Source organism: Centroberyx affinis, unplaced genomic scaffold, assembly GCF_046629955.1.
Source record: "Centroberyx affinis isolate AG114_WGS23_722 - 3 ecotype Tasmania unplaced genomic scaffold, CSIRO-AGI_Caff_v1 ptg002539l_1, whole genome shotgun sequence".
Taxonomy (NCBI): Eukaryota; Metazoa; Chordata; class Actinopteri; order Beryciformes; family Berycidae; genus Centroberyx; species Centroberyx affinis.
This window is the reverse complement of record NW_027280756.1, coordinates 63,797-85,000: the sequence shown is the minus strand read 5'-3', so window position 1 is coordinate 85,000 and position 21,204 is coordinate 63,797. Positions and strand designations below refer to the sequence as shown.

The window sequence follows — 21,204 nt, the reverse complement described above, 5'->3', positions numbered from 1 at the left end:
TGACTTGGACCTGACTTGGGGTTCTACATTTAGACTTGAGGCTTGACATTAATGACTTGGACTTGACTTGGGGTTCTACATTTAGACTTGAGACTTGACATTAATGACTTGGACTTGACTTGGGGTTCTACATTTAGACTTGAGACTTGACATTAATGACTTGGAATTGACTTGGACTTGACTTGGGGTTCTACATTTAGACTTGAGACTTGACATTAATGACTTGGACTTGACTTGGGGTTCTACATTTAGACTTGAGACTTGACATTAATGACATGGACTTGACTTGGACTTGACTTGGGGTTCTACATTTAGACTTGAGACTTGACATTAATGACTTGGACTTGACTTGGGGTTCTACATTTAGACTTGAGACTTGACATTAATGACTTGGACTTGACTTTGGGTTCTACATTTAGACTTGAGACTTGACATTAATGACTTGGACTTGACTTGGGGTTCTACATTTAGACTTGAGACTTGACATTAATGACATGGACTTGACTTGGACCTGACTTGGGGTTCTACATTTAGACTTGAGGCTTGACATTAATGACTTGGACTTGACTTGGGGTTCTACATTTAGACTTGAGACTTGACATTAATGACTTGGACTTGACTTGGGGTTCTACATTTAGACTTGAGACTTGACATTAATGACTTGGACTTGACTTGGACTTGACTTGGGGTTCTACATTTAGACTTGAGACTTGACATTAATGACTTGGACTTGACTTTGGGTTCTACATTTAGACTTGAGACTTGACATTAATGACTTGGACTTGACTTGGGGTTCTACATTTAGACTTGAGACTTGACATTAATGACATGGACTTGACTTGGACCTGACTTGGGGTTCTACATTTAGACTTGAGGCTTGACATTAATGACTTGGACTTGACTTTGGGTTCTACATTTAGACGTGAGACTTGACATTAATGACATGGACTTGACTTGGACTTGACTTGGGGTTCTACATTTAGACTTGAGACTTGACATTAATGACTTGGACTTGACTTGGGGTTCTACATTTAGACTTGAGACTTGACATTAATGACTTGGACTTGACTTGGGGTTCTACATTTAGACTTGAGACTTGACATTAATGACTTGGACTTGACTTGGACTTGATTTGGGGTTCTACATTTAGATTTGGGACTTGACTTGAGACTTGTACCTCAAGATTTGAGACTGACTTGGGACTGTAGCAAAGTTGACTCGGTCACGCCTCTGCTGTGCACATGTACAACGTAGCCAATGTGGTTGCTAGTGGTCTGAATGCAGAGTTCGGGTCCTGAACTACACTCAGCCTTTAAAACACCATCTAACCTTTCTATTTAAATGGAAAATAGAAACACATCAAAACAGGAGTGACCAGGCTCACATGCAATAGCAGCAATTTACAGTCCGATAAAGTAGACTGTCAAAGTATTCTTTGAAAAATCATATTGTTTTACCAGCATCCTCAGAGATTCATGGGGCAAATTACGAGTTCATGAACTTACGCAACGCAACAACACATCTACTTTGAGTTTCTATCAACACAAGAGTAGAGTGCATATGCAAATAAGGAGTGATCCCTACAGACAAACAGCTAGCAAAGGGCACAGCGGTTTATAAACTGTTTACACGTGTTTATGTGCGGGAGAAAACGACAAAGTGACAGAGACAGAAGAAAGGAGAGAAAAGAGAGGGGGAGAGTGCAGAGAGAGATGAGCGAAGAGATCCGAAGAGAGCTGCACCGACATATTGGCCTGGTTTCTTTCGTCTTGGTTTCTCTCGCTGTAACACTGACCAAGTTTAAATCAGCTGACTGTTCGTTAGCCATAGCCGCAGCATTTAATAAAAAAAAAAAAGTTGAAAACCTTTATGAGGCTCATTATAAGAACTAGAATAAAACTTGGTATGATAATGATGGTCTGATTAAAGATAGTGAAAATCGGCAGAAAATATTGCCACGAGCTATTATAAGCTAGCTTGGATCCAAAAAATATCAGTATCGATATTGGCCTCCAAAAACCCATATCGGTCGAACGCTACTGCATGGTGATTGGCTGAGAGGCAGAAACAGAATGAATGACTGACTAAAACAATAACCCCCCCAACCCAGCTCTTTCCTGTTGTTCCAGCTCTGATTGGTGTCACTGAGTTCCCATGCTCTGGAAGACCACTTTACTACTGAGAAAAGCACACTGGACCACTAACACATACACACACACACACACACACACACACACACACACACACACAAAGATGAGTCAAAAGTAGATGCAGGCACACAAGGCAAAATTAAGTCCTACTCAAGCAAGATAACTCACAGACAGGCCCATCTAAACATGCAATGATGAATCACACAAATGCAATTACACAGGAAGATAAATGACATACATGCGCAGGCGTGCACACAAAAGTTACACACACACACACAAATAAGTCACAGATTCATACACGCACACACACACACACACACACACACTCCTAACCCTGTTTCCTCTTTTTGCGGAGCCTGAAATAGCAGAGGGTATCTGGAGGATTCAACAGTTTTCTTACTAGGCCAAGATGAAATTGTGTGTGTGTGTGTGTGTGTGTGTATGTGTGTGTATAGGTGTGTGTGTGTGTGTGTGTGTGCAAGCTGCTACGACTGACAGTGTTTAAGCAGCCCAGCTGGACCGATTTTATCTGTGGAAATAACTGACCTCAAGACGGTCGTTCAAATGCAAAATATGTTTCGCAGAGAATCATTTCAACTGCTCAATGTAAAAAAAAAAAAAAAAAAAAAAAAAAAAAAAAAAGCCTAAGCATCCCAGTGGGTCAGTGGGATAAGGTATGTACTTGTACTTGTTCATATACTTGAACTTATGGGTTCAAGTCTGGCTCATGACCTTTACAAACTCCATCCTTTCTTATCTTTCCTGTCCCTCTCCACCGTACATGATCTCATGCTGAAACGCCACATAAATCGTCACAAAAACAACAATCGAAAAATAATAATTGTCATCCTGTTCTTCTTATCTTATGTTCACACCACTCGCGAATCTACATCAAAGACTCGCCGGGATCGAGGCTTCGAGACGCACTCCGATCGGACAACATTTCCCATAAAGGCTTTGTGTGTGTGTCTCGCTGGGTCTCCGTGACGATAACAGACGGGGGGGGGGGGGGGGAGGGCAGAGATCCAGAGGGAAGGCATGCAGATTAAGATGTTTGCCAGGGATAACTAAACAAAGACGCCACAATGTTATTTCAACCATGTCTAAACAGCCAGGCAATGGAAGCACACTGTGTTCGACGCACAGGGCCTCCCAAGCTTATGGCACGGCTGTGGACAGACTGCTGGAGAGCCTTCAAGGTATTCAGTGAAGGCCCAAGAAAAAACATTGAAAGACTTTGTACTCTTTGTACTCCTAATGAATTTAATTATTTTCATTTTTATTCACTGAAATAGTAGTTAATAACTGTTCGATTGTTATTATGATGTCTTGGCAGGCAATGGGTTACTATAAGGGAACAGGAAAATGGACAGATCCAGATTTTTCTTCTAATGGTCTCTGGGTAGAAAAACTCTAAAAACAGTGACTCCCCCCTGGCAGGACCTTCAGTGACTGTTATGGGTCGGGACAGTTTCCCACCGTCACACAGGCATTCAAGATTACTTGGCTTTAGCAGTAGAAGACTAGGCTAGGTCTTTGAGCACATTGTGGAGCATCATGAGGACTTCATGCTGACAGCATTCATTGCGAAGATGGATATACTCTACATTAGGGCTGAACGATTTTGAAAAAATATCGAATTGCGATTATTTTGCCTGATATTGCAATTGCGATATGACTTGCGATATTAGAGAGAATGATCATTTTTACATCATTATTCTCATTTTCATTGAAAAACGTATTAAAATGATTATGGCGTGATTTTTGCGGGGATCTGTACCAAACAAAGATGTTTTCTTAAGTCTGTAGAATATGATGTGTAGGCCAGGACATCTCTGCAGCACCACAATATTTCATTTAAAATGGTATTTTGACACACATTTCACCTTTAACAAATATTGCACTTCCTGCGATTTGAAAATTGCAGTAGGCCATATTGCGATTTCGATAAAATTTCGAATAATTGTTCAGCCCTACTCTACATGGACAAAAGTATGTGGACACCCATTGCTGCAGGTTTTTAAAGTCAAGCACACAGCCATGCAATCTCCATAGACAAACATTGGCAGTAGAATGTGCCATACTGAAGGGCTCAGTGACTTTCAATGTGGCACTGTCATAGGGTGCCACCTTTCCAACAAGTCACTTTGTCAAATTTCTTCCCTTGTTCAACTATTGTTATTGTGAAGTGGAAATGTCTAGGAGCAGCAACAGCTCAGGCGCGAAGTGGTAGGACACACAAGCTCACAGAACAGGACCGCCAAGTGTTGAACGGGTGCAACACGCATTACAGAGTTCCAAACTGCCTATGGAAGCAAAGTCAGCACAAGAACTGTTAGTCGGGAGCTTCGTGAAATGGGTTTCCACAAGCCTGATGAATCACGCTTCACCATCTGGCGGTCCCTGGGTTTGGCTGAAGCCAGGAGAACGTTACCTGCCCTGAATGGATAGTGCCAACTGTAAAGTTTGATGGAGGAGGAATAATGTTTCTAGGGCTATTTTTCATGGTTCAGGCCCCTTAGTTCCAGTAAAGGGAAATGCTAACGCTACAGCATACAGGTCTATACAGAAATGGTTTGTCGAGATTGGTGTGGAAGAACTTGACCGGCCTGCACAGAACCCTGACCTCAACCCCATCAAACACCTTTGGGATGAATTGGAACACCGACTGCAAGCCAGGCCTAATCACCCAACAATCAGTGCCCGACCTCACTAATGCTCTTGCGGCTGAATGGAAGCAAATCCCCACAGCAGTGTTCCAACATCTAATGGAAAACCTTCCCAGAAGAGCAGAGGCTGTTATAGCAGGAAAGGGGGGACCAACTCCATATTCATGCCCATCATTTTGGAATGAGATTTTTCGATGAGAAGCTGTCCTCTGTTTCCTTCTGGCCACCTTCAACTCGTCTGAAGAGGATCAGCAAGTTTTGCGACACCATTGAGAGGGAGAAGGGCAGCTTCCACGCCATCTATGAGGAAACAGCCGGTGAGGCCGGGGTACCCAGAGTGGGCTGGAGCACGGAATGATGCAAGGACTCATTACCAGCAGCTACACAACAGTGGGATAATGGCCAACCTGCACAAACAGGTGAGGGAGAGGTTAAAGGGCCACGAGAGTCTCATGTTTCTTGCCCTTCTAGACCCACTGCAGTTTACTCCCCGACACTGCTCTCTCCAGTCTGGAGGGAAGTTCTGGCTGCCACTTCAACATACTGTATCAGGTCTGAAGATGGAGCTCGGTGTAATGTATGCTATGGCTGACTTTGAGGGACGGAGCCCTGCTGACTGAATGACAGCTCCACCTTCTCACCTGCCTGGTCTTGACCATCCCTGTGTCCACGGCCTCCGTAGAGAGAACATTCTCAGCACTCAAGAGGATAACCATCATTGGTTGCTGTTGCCCCAACCATCACCCAACCACTGCAAACTGTAGTCAGACCAGCAGTCAGACCAGCTCCATTCTAAGCCCTCTTCTTCGTCAGTTATTTTCAACTCTCAGTACCGGAGGGAATACTAGTTTCACCCGGAACTGACGGAACTTGCAACTGACGCCATATTGACGTTAGTTAGCTAGCCCTGAATACTACATGGTGTCTCAAGGTGAGGAGAATTTCATTTATTTATTTATAATCATATCGTGATGATATGAAGATATTTTAATATCGTGACACACATTTCTGCTGTCTAAATTGATGATGACAAGCAAAATTTACTTAAAAACTCTCATAAAATGAGGTATGGTAGGAATATTATTTGAATATTTCTGTTTTGTTTGACATCACACCTAACATTACCATTCGGTTCAATGAGATGAACATTCATTTGATTATTTAACATGATTTTGCATACATGAACCATATCGTGATATATATTGATATTGAGAAAAATCCTTCTGATTATCATGATATTGATCTCAACCATATCGCCCAGCCCTATCTGCACTACAGCAGTATATGTGTCTGTGGGCCTCTGACCCCTCTGAAATGTTGGAAATATTTTAGGATAAACAGGAATGAACCATTTAAATTTAAACTGTCAAATGTTCAAGATATGTATTTTTTTTTTTGTGAGGAGGTCATGGATGGATGGAGGTACAAGGTACGGTCTGGGCTTTAGGGGTTAAATCAAATGTTATAGGTTTGGGCAGCAAACAAAACATTTTGGCTAACAGGATACTATAATACTGAAAGACAGCTAACCTACCAGACGGTAGCTGTATAGTAGAGTGAATCTCTTCTTCTTGACAATACATTGGTAGATTATGTGGTTATTCTGATTATCCCAGGACTGTAGTAACTTCAACTGCAGCAACAGTTGCTGCACATGCCGCACACCTAGCCAGGCGCTGTGGGACTGGACAGCATCTGGACTTGTCTGTGTATTTGTTCACCTATAATATAACATTCCCATGCTATAAACAAATAGATTCCTTTTCCTGTTTTTGTTGAGACCCCGTCTTTGTGCCATAAGTCAGTCCTGCACATTTTGTGTCGAATCGTGGAGAGCAACACATAGAATAAGCCAGTTTTCTCTGCAATGGTCTCATTTTTCTACAGCCATTATACTATGCTATCAAAATTAATTTGAGAATGATATATTGAGGGTATAAATACCGTATACATTCAGATTTCCAACAATCATTTAGTATTCCAAAACCAAACACTACTCTAGCTAAAAAAAACTAGGCCTATTCATTTGTTGTGCCACAAAATTAGTTTAAAATACATTTAGCTGGGATGTTTGGTACTCTTTTCCATCAAAGTCGAGTAGAAATACAAGAAATTTATGTGAGAGTATAAAATTCCAATAACAGAAAACCCCTTTATTCACTTAGGCTATATTGTCTCACGGGCAACAGAAATCATAGAATATATTATGTGTTCTTTCATTTTTAGGTAATAAGGCATTTTGAATATATTTTCAAAGTTGCTCCAATTCTTGCTAGGAAGTCTTACCCCAGGTCCCTTCAATATCATTAATGGGATTTTAGGGTGCAGTTTGGAGGACAATGTTGAATACCTGTGTTAATATAGATGACATTTGATTCCAGTTCTTGTGGTTTAAAAGAAAAAAATAAACATCATCCTTTCATCGCTGTATATAAAGGCACTATCGAGTAGGTGTTTTCTGTCAAATGGCTTCATTGACTTCCTTCCTTCCTAGCAAAATGAATGCTAGTTAAATGACTGTGGGACGATCCAATAGTCTCCTGGCATTGAGGACCGATAGAGGACCACCACTCACACAGATTGAGTTGTCGTTTGCTGTGTGGTCATGCCTCCGGCTCAGACTCTCTAAACAAAGGATGATATTTGTAGTTTCTTAGTATACCACTTCCACTAGGTCATGCGCTTCTTGGCGTTTTTCATTTGTTAATTACCAGCTACTTCCACGATGTCTCCGGGTACGATGTCTCGGGCTCGGACCCTCTGGACGCTCTTCTTGTCCTGTCGGTAGACCTTGCCCATCTCTGGCTCATACTCCTTCAGGGCCTCGATGGCGTTCTCCGCGTTGCGCTCCTGAGGGACGCGCAAACGTAGGGAGATGGGTAAGAACACACCCGCACACACACACACGCATAGACAGACACACTCACACAGGGACGCCGTTTACCTGCCATACTCCTACAATGGCGTTGGCGATGAGGATCAGCAGGATGACGAAGGGTTCGACGAAGGCTGTGATCGTCCCCTGCCCCTCTTCAAACCAGGCCAGGGTCTATGGGAGAGAGAGAGAGAGAGAGAGAGACAGTTAGAAAGAGGAAAATTTGTGTGCATAGAGTGTATACTTGTGTATGTATGTGTGCATTCATGTATTAGTATTGTATGTGTATACAGTAGGGTTAGACCCATATATACCCATATAAATATATATATATATATTTGCTGATATATGGGTTGGATATTGTCCTTTTATTAAAAATCTGATCTGGTCCAGTCAGTGTGGTCAACCTCTGATATGATGGATATGATGCAGTTTGATTGATTACATATTTATTGCAGAATAGATCAATACTAGGCTGGTTGTCTATGAGAAGCCGTTAACCTGAACTGATTCTAATGAGACATTTTGATTTTGATTCCACACAAATATTCTTAAATATTGTTATTATTAGTAGTATTAGTATCCTGGGTTTCAGTGGAGAGTTTTAGTGTCCCATAGTCTAATGCTGTTTCAGAGGCTTTTCCACACTGACAATTAGAAAATTCTGGGGTACTTTTTGTAATTTTTTGCCATGAAAATGTCCAAATTTTGAAGATATTAAATGTCGGCACAAAATAGCTTCAATCCCAAAATATCAGTATCGGCATTTAAAAACCCAGATTGGTCAAACCCTAATATACAGTATACTGTGTGTGTGTACATGTGAGTGTGCATGTGTTTGCTTGTGCGTGTGCATGTGTGCACAACCGTGTGTTTCCTTACAAAGGAGATACATGCGGCCAGCAGCAAGATCCGAACCAACAGATCCTCAAACTGTTCCACGACCAGCTCCCAAAGTGATTTCCCTGGACGGAGACACCAAGGACACAATGAGAGAAAGAAGGAATGAAGACAGAAAGAAAGAAAGAAAGAAAGAAAGAGGACAAAGAGAGATAAGGTGGAAGAGGGAGAGAGAGAGCAAGACAGAAAAAGAGACATACATACATAGACAGAGAGAGCAATGACTCACCCTCTTCAGCCGGCAATTCTGGGGAGGAGAAGAAAGAGAGAAAGAAAAAAGAGAAGGGATGGGGAAGAGAGAAAATAAAATATTACTGTAGAACTGATCAATACTACACTGGAGTGAGTTTCCCGATAGCAAAAGATCTTGAAATCTCACAACACCCAAAAAAACATTGTGGAAACAAATTTTCAAGAACTACTTGAAGATCAACTTCAAGAATCCCGTCACCATAAGGCATCACAGGTCGATTAAAGGAATCATTAAGTTCCTGAGCCGGAAGCATAACAAGTCAATTGAAGCAATCAATTAGCAAATATATACACTATTTAAATGCACAAGGAAGATCAATGTGCATTCTGTTGTTCACTAAATACAGTTAAAGCTAACGGCAGTGAGACGCAAAGGGCTTTTCAGACGAGACGCAACAGCCGCCTGGTGATCATTCATTTTCAGTGAGAGGTGAGCGGGGAGGCGTGGAGCAGCAGGCAGTAATTCAATAGCTATATATGGCTACGTAAACATATGCTAATATATGCTAACGTTAGCTAGCTAGCTATGGTTGTAGCAGCATCTTGTAATGACTACACACACAGCTGTTTCTATGGTTCTTTTTTTTGTCTTCACATGAGACACAGTGAGTGCGAGTCCACATGCGGCTGTCACGTCTCGTCTAAAAAAGTCCAGAACTGTTTCAAAATATTTTATTGCAATACCCAGAAATCATGTAACGCAGCGGCTCTCAATCCTGGTCCTCGGGACCCAGAGCCCTGCTGGTTTAAATTCTAGCCATCTAATCAGGGACTGATTTACACCTGGGATGCAAGATGAATGCAATTAACTGCAATTACATGGTAGGATAGAAAACCAGTTGTACTCTGGGTCCTGAAGACCAAGATTGAGATCCACTGATATAACATGACATTTACCAACCCAGTCCATATGTGATCACTTTGTACCAAAGAATAATCTAATGTTGGTGAGTCCAGACCGTTTGGATTTCACTCATAAGTTTCGATTCGTCATTTCCTGTGGGCGGAGAAATGGCCAAACCCGACCCCAGAATTTAGGTAATTTAGGCAAATTAGATTAATCTCTGTTCTCTGTTGCAGCCCTACTGTGTGATTTTGGCTGATAAGACAGGTGGATTTTTACATTAAACAAGTGCAGCGTTAAATTAAATTAATTAAATTTGATGTCTTTACATTTTGAAAAACGTAATACGGTATGTTTGGTTACATGTTTGGTTAAATTACACTGTATGGAACATTTGTGAAAAAGTAGTTACATGTTGTTACATTGAAACATTGATAAAAGTGTGTAGATTATGCAACTAGATGATGTTAGATTGGATAGATTATGGTAAAATGAAAATAATGTATAGTTGCAGTCGTACCATTGGGCCCCCATCGCTCCCTGCTCTTCCTCAGCTGCTCACAGCTCAGGCCTGTAGACTCATTTACACTGAAGAAGCCCAGAACCTCCTCCACTGTCTTAGTATGAGCATTATCCATCCCTATGGAGGGGAGGGAAGAGGAGGACAAAAAAAAAAGGGGGAGGGGGGAGAAGGAGAAGGAAGGGGAGGAAAGAGGGAGGAAGAGGAGAAGAAAGGAGGATAAAGAGGGGAGGAAGGAAGAGAAGGAGAGGAAGAAGGGAGGATGAGAAGACAATAATAAACCTAGAACCAAATCAATTAACGTTACATTCTGTGAGTTCCTATATATACTCATTCCCAATCCAGTGCTCATCTTCCATCATGAAAACCAAATGACTATTTTCACTAGGGTTTTGAACAATGTGGGTTTTTGAAGGCCGATATCGATATTTTTGGACTGAGCTGCTGATAGATGATGATTTTATACCCATATTCCATATTTTAAAATTTCCAAAAAATATTTAAAAAAAAAATCAATTTCTCCATTGAAATCCAGGATAAAAACAACAAAAATTCATGCACATATTCATATGTAATCCAATCAAAACATTTCAGTCAGGTTAAAGGCTTTCCATAGATGACCAGTGTAGTATAGATCAATTCTACAATAAATAATCAAACTGCATCATATCCATCATATCAGAGGTGGACCATACTGACTGGACCAGATCTGATTTTTAATAACAGGACAATATCGACAATTTCTGCCACACATTACGGTGTGCTGTACTTCCGTACTACCTGTTACATGAGAATTACACACAGTTACAGCATTAGTTGGCTGGGGAATCATCTGCATAGCCAGGCAACCACACAAACTGGTACCCGCAGAGACAGACAGGCCCAAGAGAAATGAACTACTGTAGGGTGTGAGCTGGGTCTGTGAAAAAAAAAAAAATCTAATTGTGTCCGATGACACTGGTCAATAACGCATTTTAGGCTGAGCGGCTGTGAATCGCTGGTTGTCCTCAGGCTCGCTAGCGTCACGCCAAACGCCATTCAAAACTCTGGCAGTTTAATGTTGTCTCGCTTATCCACAATGGTGCATAGTCTACCTGATGTAACATGACTCGGGGCCTTTTACGGACAGTTAGGGGCCATACACCCAACACCGCAAGTAGGCTAGCACTCATTTCAACAAAAGTTCTACTTCTAGAATTGGTTCCTGTTATTCCCACAATGTTCTTCCACCACAAAATACACCGTGGTGGGCGTTAGCGAGCAGCATGAACCAATTATAAAACAGGAAATTTCATAGAAATAAAGTGCTGCATGGTGGGTTGTCTATACGCCGAATGTACCGGAAGACTCTAATGATTCGTAAAACGCATTCAGTCTCGTTATATCAGGTGTGTAGGTTTGCCGATAAGCAAGGCAACATTAAACTGCAACATTTTTGAATGGCATTCCGTTCAAATATTTACAAAAGAGAACGCGAACATAGCGGCGCTGGAGGATCGCCTGAAAATCGCCGCTGCCAGTTTGAGCATTGACAGCATCCACAATTATTCTGTCATCCCTGCATTCCCACATATAGCCTACTTCGGCAAAAGCGGCAAACATCAAACGTTTTATAAACGACTGCCTACCGTTATCTTCTTTCCTTTCATTTCAAAGCCAGCGAAATGAGTATAGCCTATGGGCTATAGGCCAAATAAGGCTGAAATACCGGCCAACAAATACATTTCTGACACATTCAGTCGTCTACTAAACGTTTGAGAGACAATATGTAGATATTTCCTGTTATTATCAGAACAAGTAGTCTAAACCCGTGTTTTTATATCGCAATATAACAGCAAATAACGTTACTCTATTACGGCAGGACTGGCTGTCAGGTTGCTCACACCCCCATACATTTGCTGACAATTTGTTATAGCTGCATATAGCTGCTGGTTATTAAAATATATCAAATGCGTACGTCAAATATAGTAGGCAGTTAAACGGGAGTGAATTTGCTTCCAAAACAAATGAGTGCTGAAGCATTCTAGCCTCGTGCTAACAGTTAGCTAGTAAGCTATGGGTGCTGTAAGTGTCTAGCTATATTATAATCCTCTGGAGATGAACAGGTTGCTTACCAGAGCAGTCGGTATGCCCGTGTGTCGCTGGCAAACTATCACTACAGTTTAAATAAGCCAAAATATATCAAAGCACCATGGGTTTTGGATGGAAACCGCCACAGTACTGAAACGAAAGTAGCAGAAAATAGTTTGGAAAAATATTTTTTTTACAACAGGCTGTCTATCCCGTGGAAGCCGCTCATGAGTGAAAAATCATCAGGACGATATATTGTCATAGGAACAGCATCTGATTTCCCCAGTGGTACAAAAAAAGAAAAGAAAATTCTGGTCGGTTGAGAGATTAAGGCTTAGTTAAGGCAAATTATTATTCTAATTCTCGTGTAGGGTCAGTCTATCCACACAGCCCGGTGTTATTAGTCCTTATCCTAGCTGGAGAAGTGTCGGTAGGTCGGTAATATTAGGCCACGGCAACCAATATCAAACTCGCCAAATTAGAAAATATAACTTCCGGTCTGAACTTTCAAAATAAAACCGTTTTTGACGAACATGACTTTTTATAAGGAAATGCCATGCCACCATACAATGTAATCGTTTAAGTAGCTATTTCAGAGCAATGCAAATGTTCCAGTGAGTATTTTTTTCTGTATTGTACACCCAATACCGAATTATTAATGTTCTCCCTCAACACTGTCAGATATTGCACTTTAACTTTTAAGGCAAAATCACCTAACTTCCGGTAATATTGTGGCTAAATCTGTTTTGCTTGACGCAGTTGCCTCGGAATGAACGTGATTAACGGTGTTTGCCGTTGCAGAAAACCAGCGGAGCTGAGGATGAGCCAATGAGAGGCTTGGGTATTAGACTGACGCGATCCAGAAGGTAGTAGAATCCTCCATGGTCCCGCCTACTGGCTCGCGTCCACCCTCTGATCTCAATCACCAACCGCTTGACCAGTCAGCGCGCCGTGCGTCTGCTGTCACTCGATCGATCGACGTAAGGACCAATCAGCAGCGCATTCTGACTGATTGGCGGTGCTGTACACCAATAGAGCGACACTATTGACAAAATAGAGGCGGGATAATGCGTTTAAAGCGACAGTACTTTCCTCCACTCCTTACGCCTATCTGTCATCTGACCGAATGACTAAGTAATATACTCTTTAACAAAAGTTACAAAGTACTTAACAAATAGGCAAAGAAAATAAATGTAATGGTAGGCCAATATTTTCATCACACACATTACTGCAATGCTTTTTCTGCTAGTATGTTCTACTGCTGTTATTTTGCACACCCCCTTATTGCTGTAATTCATATTTTTTCCATACTTTTCATTCAAACATTTCTACTTAATACATTAGAATTGCTGGTTGCTCCCGATTTGCTCTACTCTTATTTATATTCTAGTTTTCTTTACTGTATCCCATTACCATTTCCTGCTGCAATAACCATTTTTCATAGTATAACAGCTGTAGATAAATTAGACTATCGCAGTGAAAATTGGTTTATTTTATGTGTTGCTCGCCCTGCTTAACCCAACATAACCTAACCTTAATGTTGACCCAATTCTTGACTCTTTTCAAGATTAAGATCTATGAAATGTGGCAAATGTCCTTTGTTGGATTTTCCTTATCTGTCCTTGATAGTAATGCAGAACTCTCTCTCTCTCACACACACACACACACACACTCACTTTCTCCAAACTGTAGCCTACCACCGCCCTCCACTAATACCATATCAAGAGAGAAAAGGCCAGTCTTTCAGTAGAAAATGGACATTTTAATAAAAAGCTTAGTGCGTTGAAGAAAACCAAGGAGAGGACGTCCTGTCGTTCTTCATCACAAGGGATAGTCGCTCCATAAGCTGAAAGACAAAGCACACAATCAGTATGAATATGTGTATGACGGCTTTTCATAACAGGATACTGTCTCCATATTTTAATTACATATATAATTTTCTCATAATATTGTGAAAATAATGTCCTGAGTTGTGAGTCAGTCATAATACTGCTGGTTTTCTATCCTACCAGCATGTTAATTGCAGTTAATTGCCTTCACCTGGTGTCCAAATTTTAAAATAACTGCTGATTTGATGGCTAGGATGAAAACTACTTTATATCATAGTAGAAGCCAAATAGCTGCTATACCGTCTTCTGCCAGTAGGTGGCAGCACCTCACTGTGGTATATGCTTTTGTTCAACTTGAGTACTACTGTTTATGGCGACTGTCCTATGCCTTAAATTGTGAATTATGCTTAAATTATTAATGCTTGTATAAAACAAAATTGCTGACGCCACACAGACATAACTGCTTTGCTCTCACTTAATATTTGGGACGTCTGTTCAGCTAGCAAAGTCCGGCACGGCGGCTAACAAAAGCAGTGAGAAAATATTTGACACTCGAAAGGCTGGAGGATAATCAGTGGAAGAAACTACGGACTGGAAGGACTTTGGAATGTCATGCATGCTAACGTTTCTCAACGACGCTGACGCTTTTCCCTTGGTCAAACAGTGTGCACTTTATGGCCAGAGGTAAGCAAAACGGTGACCGCAAAGTGTGTGAATTAGTATCGTGCACTGAGCATCACTTACATGCCCATTCCCTGTGTCCGCACATTTTTATGGTCCATGGTAAGAATACATTCAGAGATAGCTATCAGATGTCAACATCTGTCACCTTATATCCATAAAACTGAGTGCTGTGGCAGAAATAGTTTTGTGCGACTGTGGACATTGATGGAAAGCCTCTACTAGCCTCTACTCCAAACCACTCTGAGTTGTAGCTTGAGAAGAGTTAGCATATGCTAACTCTTAGAGTGGTTTGGAGTAGAGGCGAGGGCTATTCAATTTTGGAACCCATCGTCTATCGGTCTGACGACGATTAGACTCTGGGGGTGACGGCCAATATTTCGGGGTTTCCGGTGTAGCCAGCGGACATCCGGGCCAAGACTTCCTCTTCCGCGCGCCGGTCATTGTTTACAGTCCGACTTGAGACGCGAGAATGGAGTCGGAGTTGAGAGACGACGTCTACGACCGGATTAAAGTGATACTTTTTTGTAGGTGTTTTAGGTCCAGACGACATTTCGGCTAATCTCTATAAACAGATATCTGCATATGAGACGTCGTCTCTCTACTCCGACTCCATTCTCGCGTCTCAAGTTGCTAATCGGACTGTAAACAATGACCGGTGCACGGAAGAGGAAGTCTTGGCCCGGATGTCCGCTGGCTACACCGGAAACCCTGAAATATTGGCCGTCGCCCCCAGAGTCTAATCGTCGTCAGACCGATAGACAATGGGTTCCGAGATTGAGGGCTATTTAACGTAGAGTTGACCTTTACTTACGTTGTCACTGAATGGACCTACACCAACATCACCACAATCTTTTTCAAGTATCTCTCTTTTTCTAGCCTGGTTGTTAAATACTTATTTGTTATCTCATCTGTTAATGATTTAACAGATGTAGAATGATGTAGTTGATCTCACTTTACGCAATACAATGAGTTTATAAAGCGGTCTTGACCTTTTCCAAATACCTCGGTATATGATAACATCAGGATACCACCCAACCCTAGTGTGTGTGTTACCTCTGGCTGTACTGGGGATCAATGTGTGTGTGTGTGTGTTTGTTACCTCTGGTTGTACTCGGGGTCAGTGTGTATGCGCAGCAGCAGCAGCTCTCTGATCTCCTCGGGGGGGTTCAGACCATGAAGCTTCGCCCTTTCCCACCTCTGCAGTCTAGTGATACCTGGAGAGAGAAAGAGAGAGAGGGAGAGAGTTGATCATTGATGCGGTATTCTATATTATCAGACCCTCTTATATTCCTGGATTGGAAACATTTCGGCGTCACATCACTGAAATGACATCCGAAGCCGGGGAATCGTGCGGAAAATGATCGATAATGCTCTGCAGTTGCCTGTCACTGCCTCTAGATGTCAGTGAAGGAAAGGATTTTTGTTCCCTCAGTGTTGACTGGAAGGCAGCTGCCTCCTACATTCAGTTACCGTTTGAATAAACTTCTGGAATCGCCTAAAATCTAGTTTGAAAGCCTTTTCGAACGCTCAACAAGGGTCCATTGAGTCAGTTGGTGCCGACGATAACGGCTGATACAGAGTTCAAATATTGACCAGTCTCTTGCTTTACAAACCCCTACTTGAGTAAAGCAAATTCGAAAGCAGTGGTTCTCAACGTGGGGTCCGGGGACCACCAGTGGTCCCTGAGGGGGTTCCAGGGGGTCGCCAGCAAATTGATGAATTGTTAAACTTCACCATTGTTTCATTTACAAGAAGTTAACACAATTAGAGAATGTAGAAGAATGACTGTTTTGGTCATAGTTTCCTCTGTTATCTCTCTACCTACAATACAGATAGTGATGGAATTCTGGACAAAATCATATACTAACAGTAAAAATATTCTCAGATTTGGGTCTGAGAGACAAAATCTCATCAAATGGGGGCCGTGGCTCTAATGTGGACTAATTTAGGGTCCTTGATATGAAATAGGTTGAGTACCACTGTTCTCTAGTAAAGAAAGCTATTTGGCTAAAAAAAAATGCAAAAACAATAGGGGTGTGTAGGTCCAACAATCCAATGAAGACTACATGTAAGCGGAGCTCACACTCGCAAATGGAAGAAAAAACTTCTCAAACCAAGATGCCTAAAACTATAAGTCTGCATTTTATTCTACGGCTGAACAATAAAATGAAAGGTTTTCCACTGATGATACGGCATCTCTAAATCATTTTGCACTTTTTTTTCCACTTTAGCATATGTCATTTTATTGGTCAAATATAGAATAAAATGGAAACTTTGCATTCAGACATCTCAGACGTTTTTCTAGCGTTTGTGAGTGCGAGTGGCCCAGATTATGAAGTGGTGGAATATTTCTGTCAAGACAAGAGTTCTCTCTGGTATGGAGAATACCACGCCAAAGGTTTCTGAACCAAGGATCCACTCATGAATTTGAATCCAAACAACCAAGCACCACTTATTTCAGTAAAAACTTTCAAAAGCTGGTTAAAGTTAAAGATTTTATTGAAATAAGAGTTGTTGAGGAAGGGGAGAGTGTTGTGTCTCATTCACTTTCCCCACCCGAATTTTCCCAGCCAGTGCAGGGATTCGACTCAGCGAATAACCTCTAGGCTACCACTACTTCTGAATTGTGTGTGTGTGTGTGTGTGTGTGTGTTACCTGTGCAGGGCCCAAATCTCCAGTCCAGATCAAACTGTCTCAGCTTCTGCAGCTCCTTCTCTCTCTCCGTTTCAGCTTTAGTCTCTGGTTGGACAAAAATACGATTCAATACACGATACGGGGTTCATGATTCAATACAGCCACGATACGATGTAACAAAGAAAAGTTAAATGACAACAAAGACAGTCTGTGCAGAATTCTGTTTATTTCTGAGACACAAATCTTTCTAGCGATGGCGTTGTCTTGCTAGAATGTAAACAACAATATAAAAAAAGTCATTACAAAGTGTAAATAATATAATTTGGATGGAGAGCTTGTGAAACTGTGATGGTCAAGCGTCTCATTTGTGATTACTACAGCAGAATAACATGGAAATAATATTATATTGCGATACTTTTTTTGTAGTTTGGGTTTCAGTATGAGTTTAATGCTGTGTGTTGAAATTGCTATGTAGCATGTTGCTGGTTTTCACCTACAACAATATGAGCGTTATGAATAGTACTTACTATTTGGATTATGCAATATTAGATTGTGTATGTAATTAACACAATCAGTTGCCATGTCCAAAATCTGTTCAGTACATATACACCAACCCTGCTTAAAGGATAATTCCCGTTATTTTCAACTTGGGCATTGCTTTCCTAGTTTTTGCCATCATGACGGTTGATTGTGTTCAAAATGTCATCATTTTACACTTGACAGGGTATCTTTAGGTTTCAGAAAGCCAAATTAAAGACCAAAATAAAGAAGCAAAGCTGGCAAAAAAAACAGCTGATTTCTGACTGAACATAGCTATTGAAAGTTGCGAAATTATAAGTAGACAGAATAAGAAAAAAGACACCAGGAAATGAATTAACTGTGTTCAGTAAAGCAGATATGATGCAGATTGTACTACCAACCTGTTCTGGATTCACCTAAGAGTGGACAAAGAAACATTACATGGTGAAAATATAAGACTTCTAATAACTGAATTTAAGACATTTGTATACTTCTAAGGCCTTCAATCTATAATGTATGACTTTTCAGGCATTTCAAGGACCCGCAGATACCCTGATCTTAATAGTAAACTCCCAGACACTGAATGGCCCTTTCACCTTTCTGAAATACGGAGCCACAGCTAGCCGACACAAAAGCCTACAGCTAAACACCGAGCTGCTGCTCACCTTTCCGAGGGGGAGAAGGAGGCATCTTCTCTCGCTTGCGGCTCCTCTTTGCTTTCTTCACCACCTTGAACGTATCTGTGATCAGGCCGCGCTTGGTTGTCATGGTGACAGATTATCTGGAAAACACAAACACATAACGTCAGCACTGCCGAAAAATATGTCAAGATCCCACCCAAAAATATTTGTTTTTTTTACATTTTCTCCCAAATCAGATGCATCAATTCCAGTATTCAGATAGGATTCACTCACTGAATTCACCAGATACATAACTTGCCTGAACTAACTAGGGTTTTATTTGTAGAATATAGTTCACCACCTTTTAGGCCGATATACATCTTTGTCATAAATTCATAGTATACACATCATAGCAAGTAATATCAAATGGATGCAACATATATAAAGATAGGGGATTATAAGGGGAAAAAGCATAAATTGATGCTTGTCTGAAAATATAATTGATCACTGACTGGAGAGGTCATAGCTATTAATTAACACTACATGAGTGACTCACAAGTGCAAGATTGTATTAATAAAAGTATAACATAACTGTATATTTGTATGTCCATGATGATTTTGGTCAATCATCTACAATTGTTAGTTTTTGCTTTGAAAAAGCTATAAATACATAATACAACATTTAAAAAAAACAACAAAAAAAACATATTAAACATGTCTAGGCAAAGGCCAGTATATAACTTCCGGTCATAACTTTCAAAATAAAACTATTTCAAGCGAACGTGTGTTACCGAATATCATGCTCAGTAATACAATATAATCTTTCAGTATTCATTTACTTTACGGCAATGTCATGATTGTTGTTCATTCCATTACTTTTTCAAATGGTAACCGATTTTACGCTTTTATTTTGAAGGCTGCCTACCTTCCGGGATAATCTGGCAAAATCTGGCTAATAACTCGTACTGTAAATTTCAAGAGTTTCTGCATTGCGTTGTCTCGTATATGGTGATAACGTCAGGCGAAATTCCATTGAAAATCTGACTTTAAAAAAAAGAGTTTAACAGACACAGTACGTACAACACACAAATAAAGGACAACAATGAGCACATACATAGGCTACTGTATATGTACACCCCACATATATAGCCTAAAATGTGCCAAGTTAATGTTGAGTTGCTCATCAGCAAGCATAGCCTATATACCTGCATCTATTCCGAATTTAAACTGACCTGCTATCCCCACTATCCTCTTCGAGCAGTGTGGACCAGTTGTAAAAGTTGAAATCGTATTGCATTAATTACAGTTGTGCTTGGTGGATCATCTATATGCCGATTTTATCAGACGACCATACAGACTCGTGCAAGATCATTACTTGTGGTCTATGAAGTATGTGCGTTTACTGATGAGTAAAAAAAGCATTAATTTTGCTGATTTTTCAATGTAGGCTGGGGCACGCTCTGCCCAGAACCTACAGAACCGGGTCCATTAAGGGTAAGTTACTCTCCTTGGTACAGAAGCGTATTGGACGGACGCGTGAGCATTCACCTGGACAAAAACGGCCCGGTTATTTCCAATTCATTACATCTTTTCTCATAATTCTGAAATAATTATCTAATAATTCTATTAATTTCCCTCGTTAATCAACTTTCAAAGTGTCACAACGTCAAAACCAAGTCGTGACTCACCAAAATATGACAGCGTTGGCTCGGTTCTCTTCATCTTCTTTAACGACGCATTATTTTTATGAACCGAAAACGGCTGATATAATCGGAATGAACGATAGAAAGTCATGTCTTTAATTTGGCCAAAATGAAGCGCATGCGCAGTTCTTTTTTTACGCCCGAAGTTACCCAATGCTGTCACATTTTGTTGAATAACGATTTTGAGTGTCATAACAACATTATGAAACTAAAGTTGATCAGTGGGGAAATGAACAGAGCACTCCTTCCCTTTCCCGTCCAGGTTCTGTCGCTCCATACGACACAACAAGCTCGTTTCTGTGTGCATTGTGTGTTTTTGCAGCATATGAAACATAACACTGGGTTGACCGACTGCCTTTTTCCAGAAACGAACGTCCAACCTACCTGGTTATCCCAACAGAAAGAAGCTGTATGTCCTGATAGCCTATTTTGTTCCGTGTGGAATGCTTCCTTTCTGTTCATTCAGTCGCTGCGCATCGAAACCATCGACCAAAACAAATATTTTAAATGGCTCTTTCTTCCTCATCTAGTGTTTCGGCAGACCTGAGACCAGTTGGCAACGTTGCTGCCACCTGCCGGTTGTTTTGCCTATTACATCCCAATACATCCCAATCCCAATCTGTCTCCAGCCGTTTTTCCAGTATTTGTAAAGGTTCACAGTTTTGTCAGCTTTATTATTCTTAGAAAAACTGAGTTTGATACATTGGATTTATGGATATAGTATTTAAAAAGTGCAATAAGATGAATCGGTAACACTTTACAATAAGGGTGCATTAATTAACGGTTTAGTTAATGCTAACTAACCCTTAATTAACAGTTAACTAATGTGTCTGGTAATCATTTACTAATGGTGTTCATGTTAACTAAGGTATTAATTTATACATTATTTAATAGTCATCTTTATAAACTATTAAATAATGTATAAATACCTTAGT

General features: G+C 40.8%; 2 protein-coding genes across 5 annotated transcripts in view; both read right to left on the bottom strand.

Annotated features, from left to right (window-relative positions):
* The window catches only part of LOC139656793 (sarcoplasmic/endoplasmic reticulum calcium ATPase 2), a 26,633-nt gene extending 16,305 nt beyond the window's left edge, over positions 1–10,328 (bottom strand). For all 3 annotated transcript variants that reach the window (XM_071534416.1, XM_071534417.1, XM_071534418.1), the window contains exons 1-5: positions 10,211–10,328; positions 8,824–8,841; positions 8,577–8,659; positions 7,764–7,868; positions 7,531–7,669 (exon numbers count right to left, since the gene is read on the bottom strand). In XM_071534416.1, coding sequence (XP_071390517.1) covers positions 7,531–7,669; positions 7,764–7,868; positions 8,577–8,659; positions 8,824–8,841; positions 10,211–10,328 — 463 coding nt within the window. The remainder of the gene's footprint in view (positions 1–7,530; positions 7,670–7,763; positions 7,869–8,576; positions 8,660–8,823; positions 8,842–10,210) is intronic.
* Positions 10,329–14,021: 3,693 nt separating this feature from the next.
* On the bottom strand, positions 14,022–20,783 carry pold4 (DNA polymerase delta 4, accessory subunit). Of its 2 annotated transcripts, XM_071534421.1 has the most exons (6): positions 20,654–20,783; positions 18,612–18,727; positions 18,348–18,362; positions 17,449–17,532; positions 15,893–16,007; positions 14,022–14,126 (listed from the first exon to the last, which is right to left on the bottom strand). In XM_071534421.1, exons 2-6 carry the CDS (start codon positions 18,712–18,714, stop codon positions 14,102–14,104), a joined length of 342 nt encoding a protein of 113 aa, XP_071390522.1. In that variant the 5' UTR covers positions 18,715–18,727; positions 20,654–20,783; the 3' UTR covers positions 14,022–14,101. The 2 variants fall into 2 exon arrangements, with proteins under 2 accessions (XP_071390522.1, XP_071390523.1); XM_071534422.1 differs by lacking the exon at positions 18,348–18,362.
* Between the last annotated feature and the right edge of the window lie 421 nt (positions 20,784–21,204).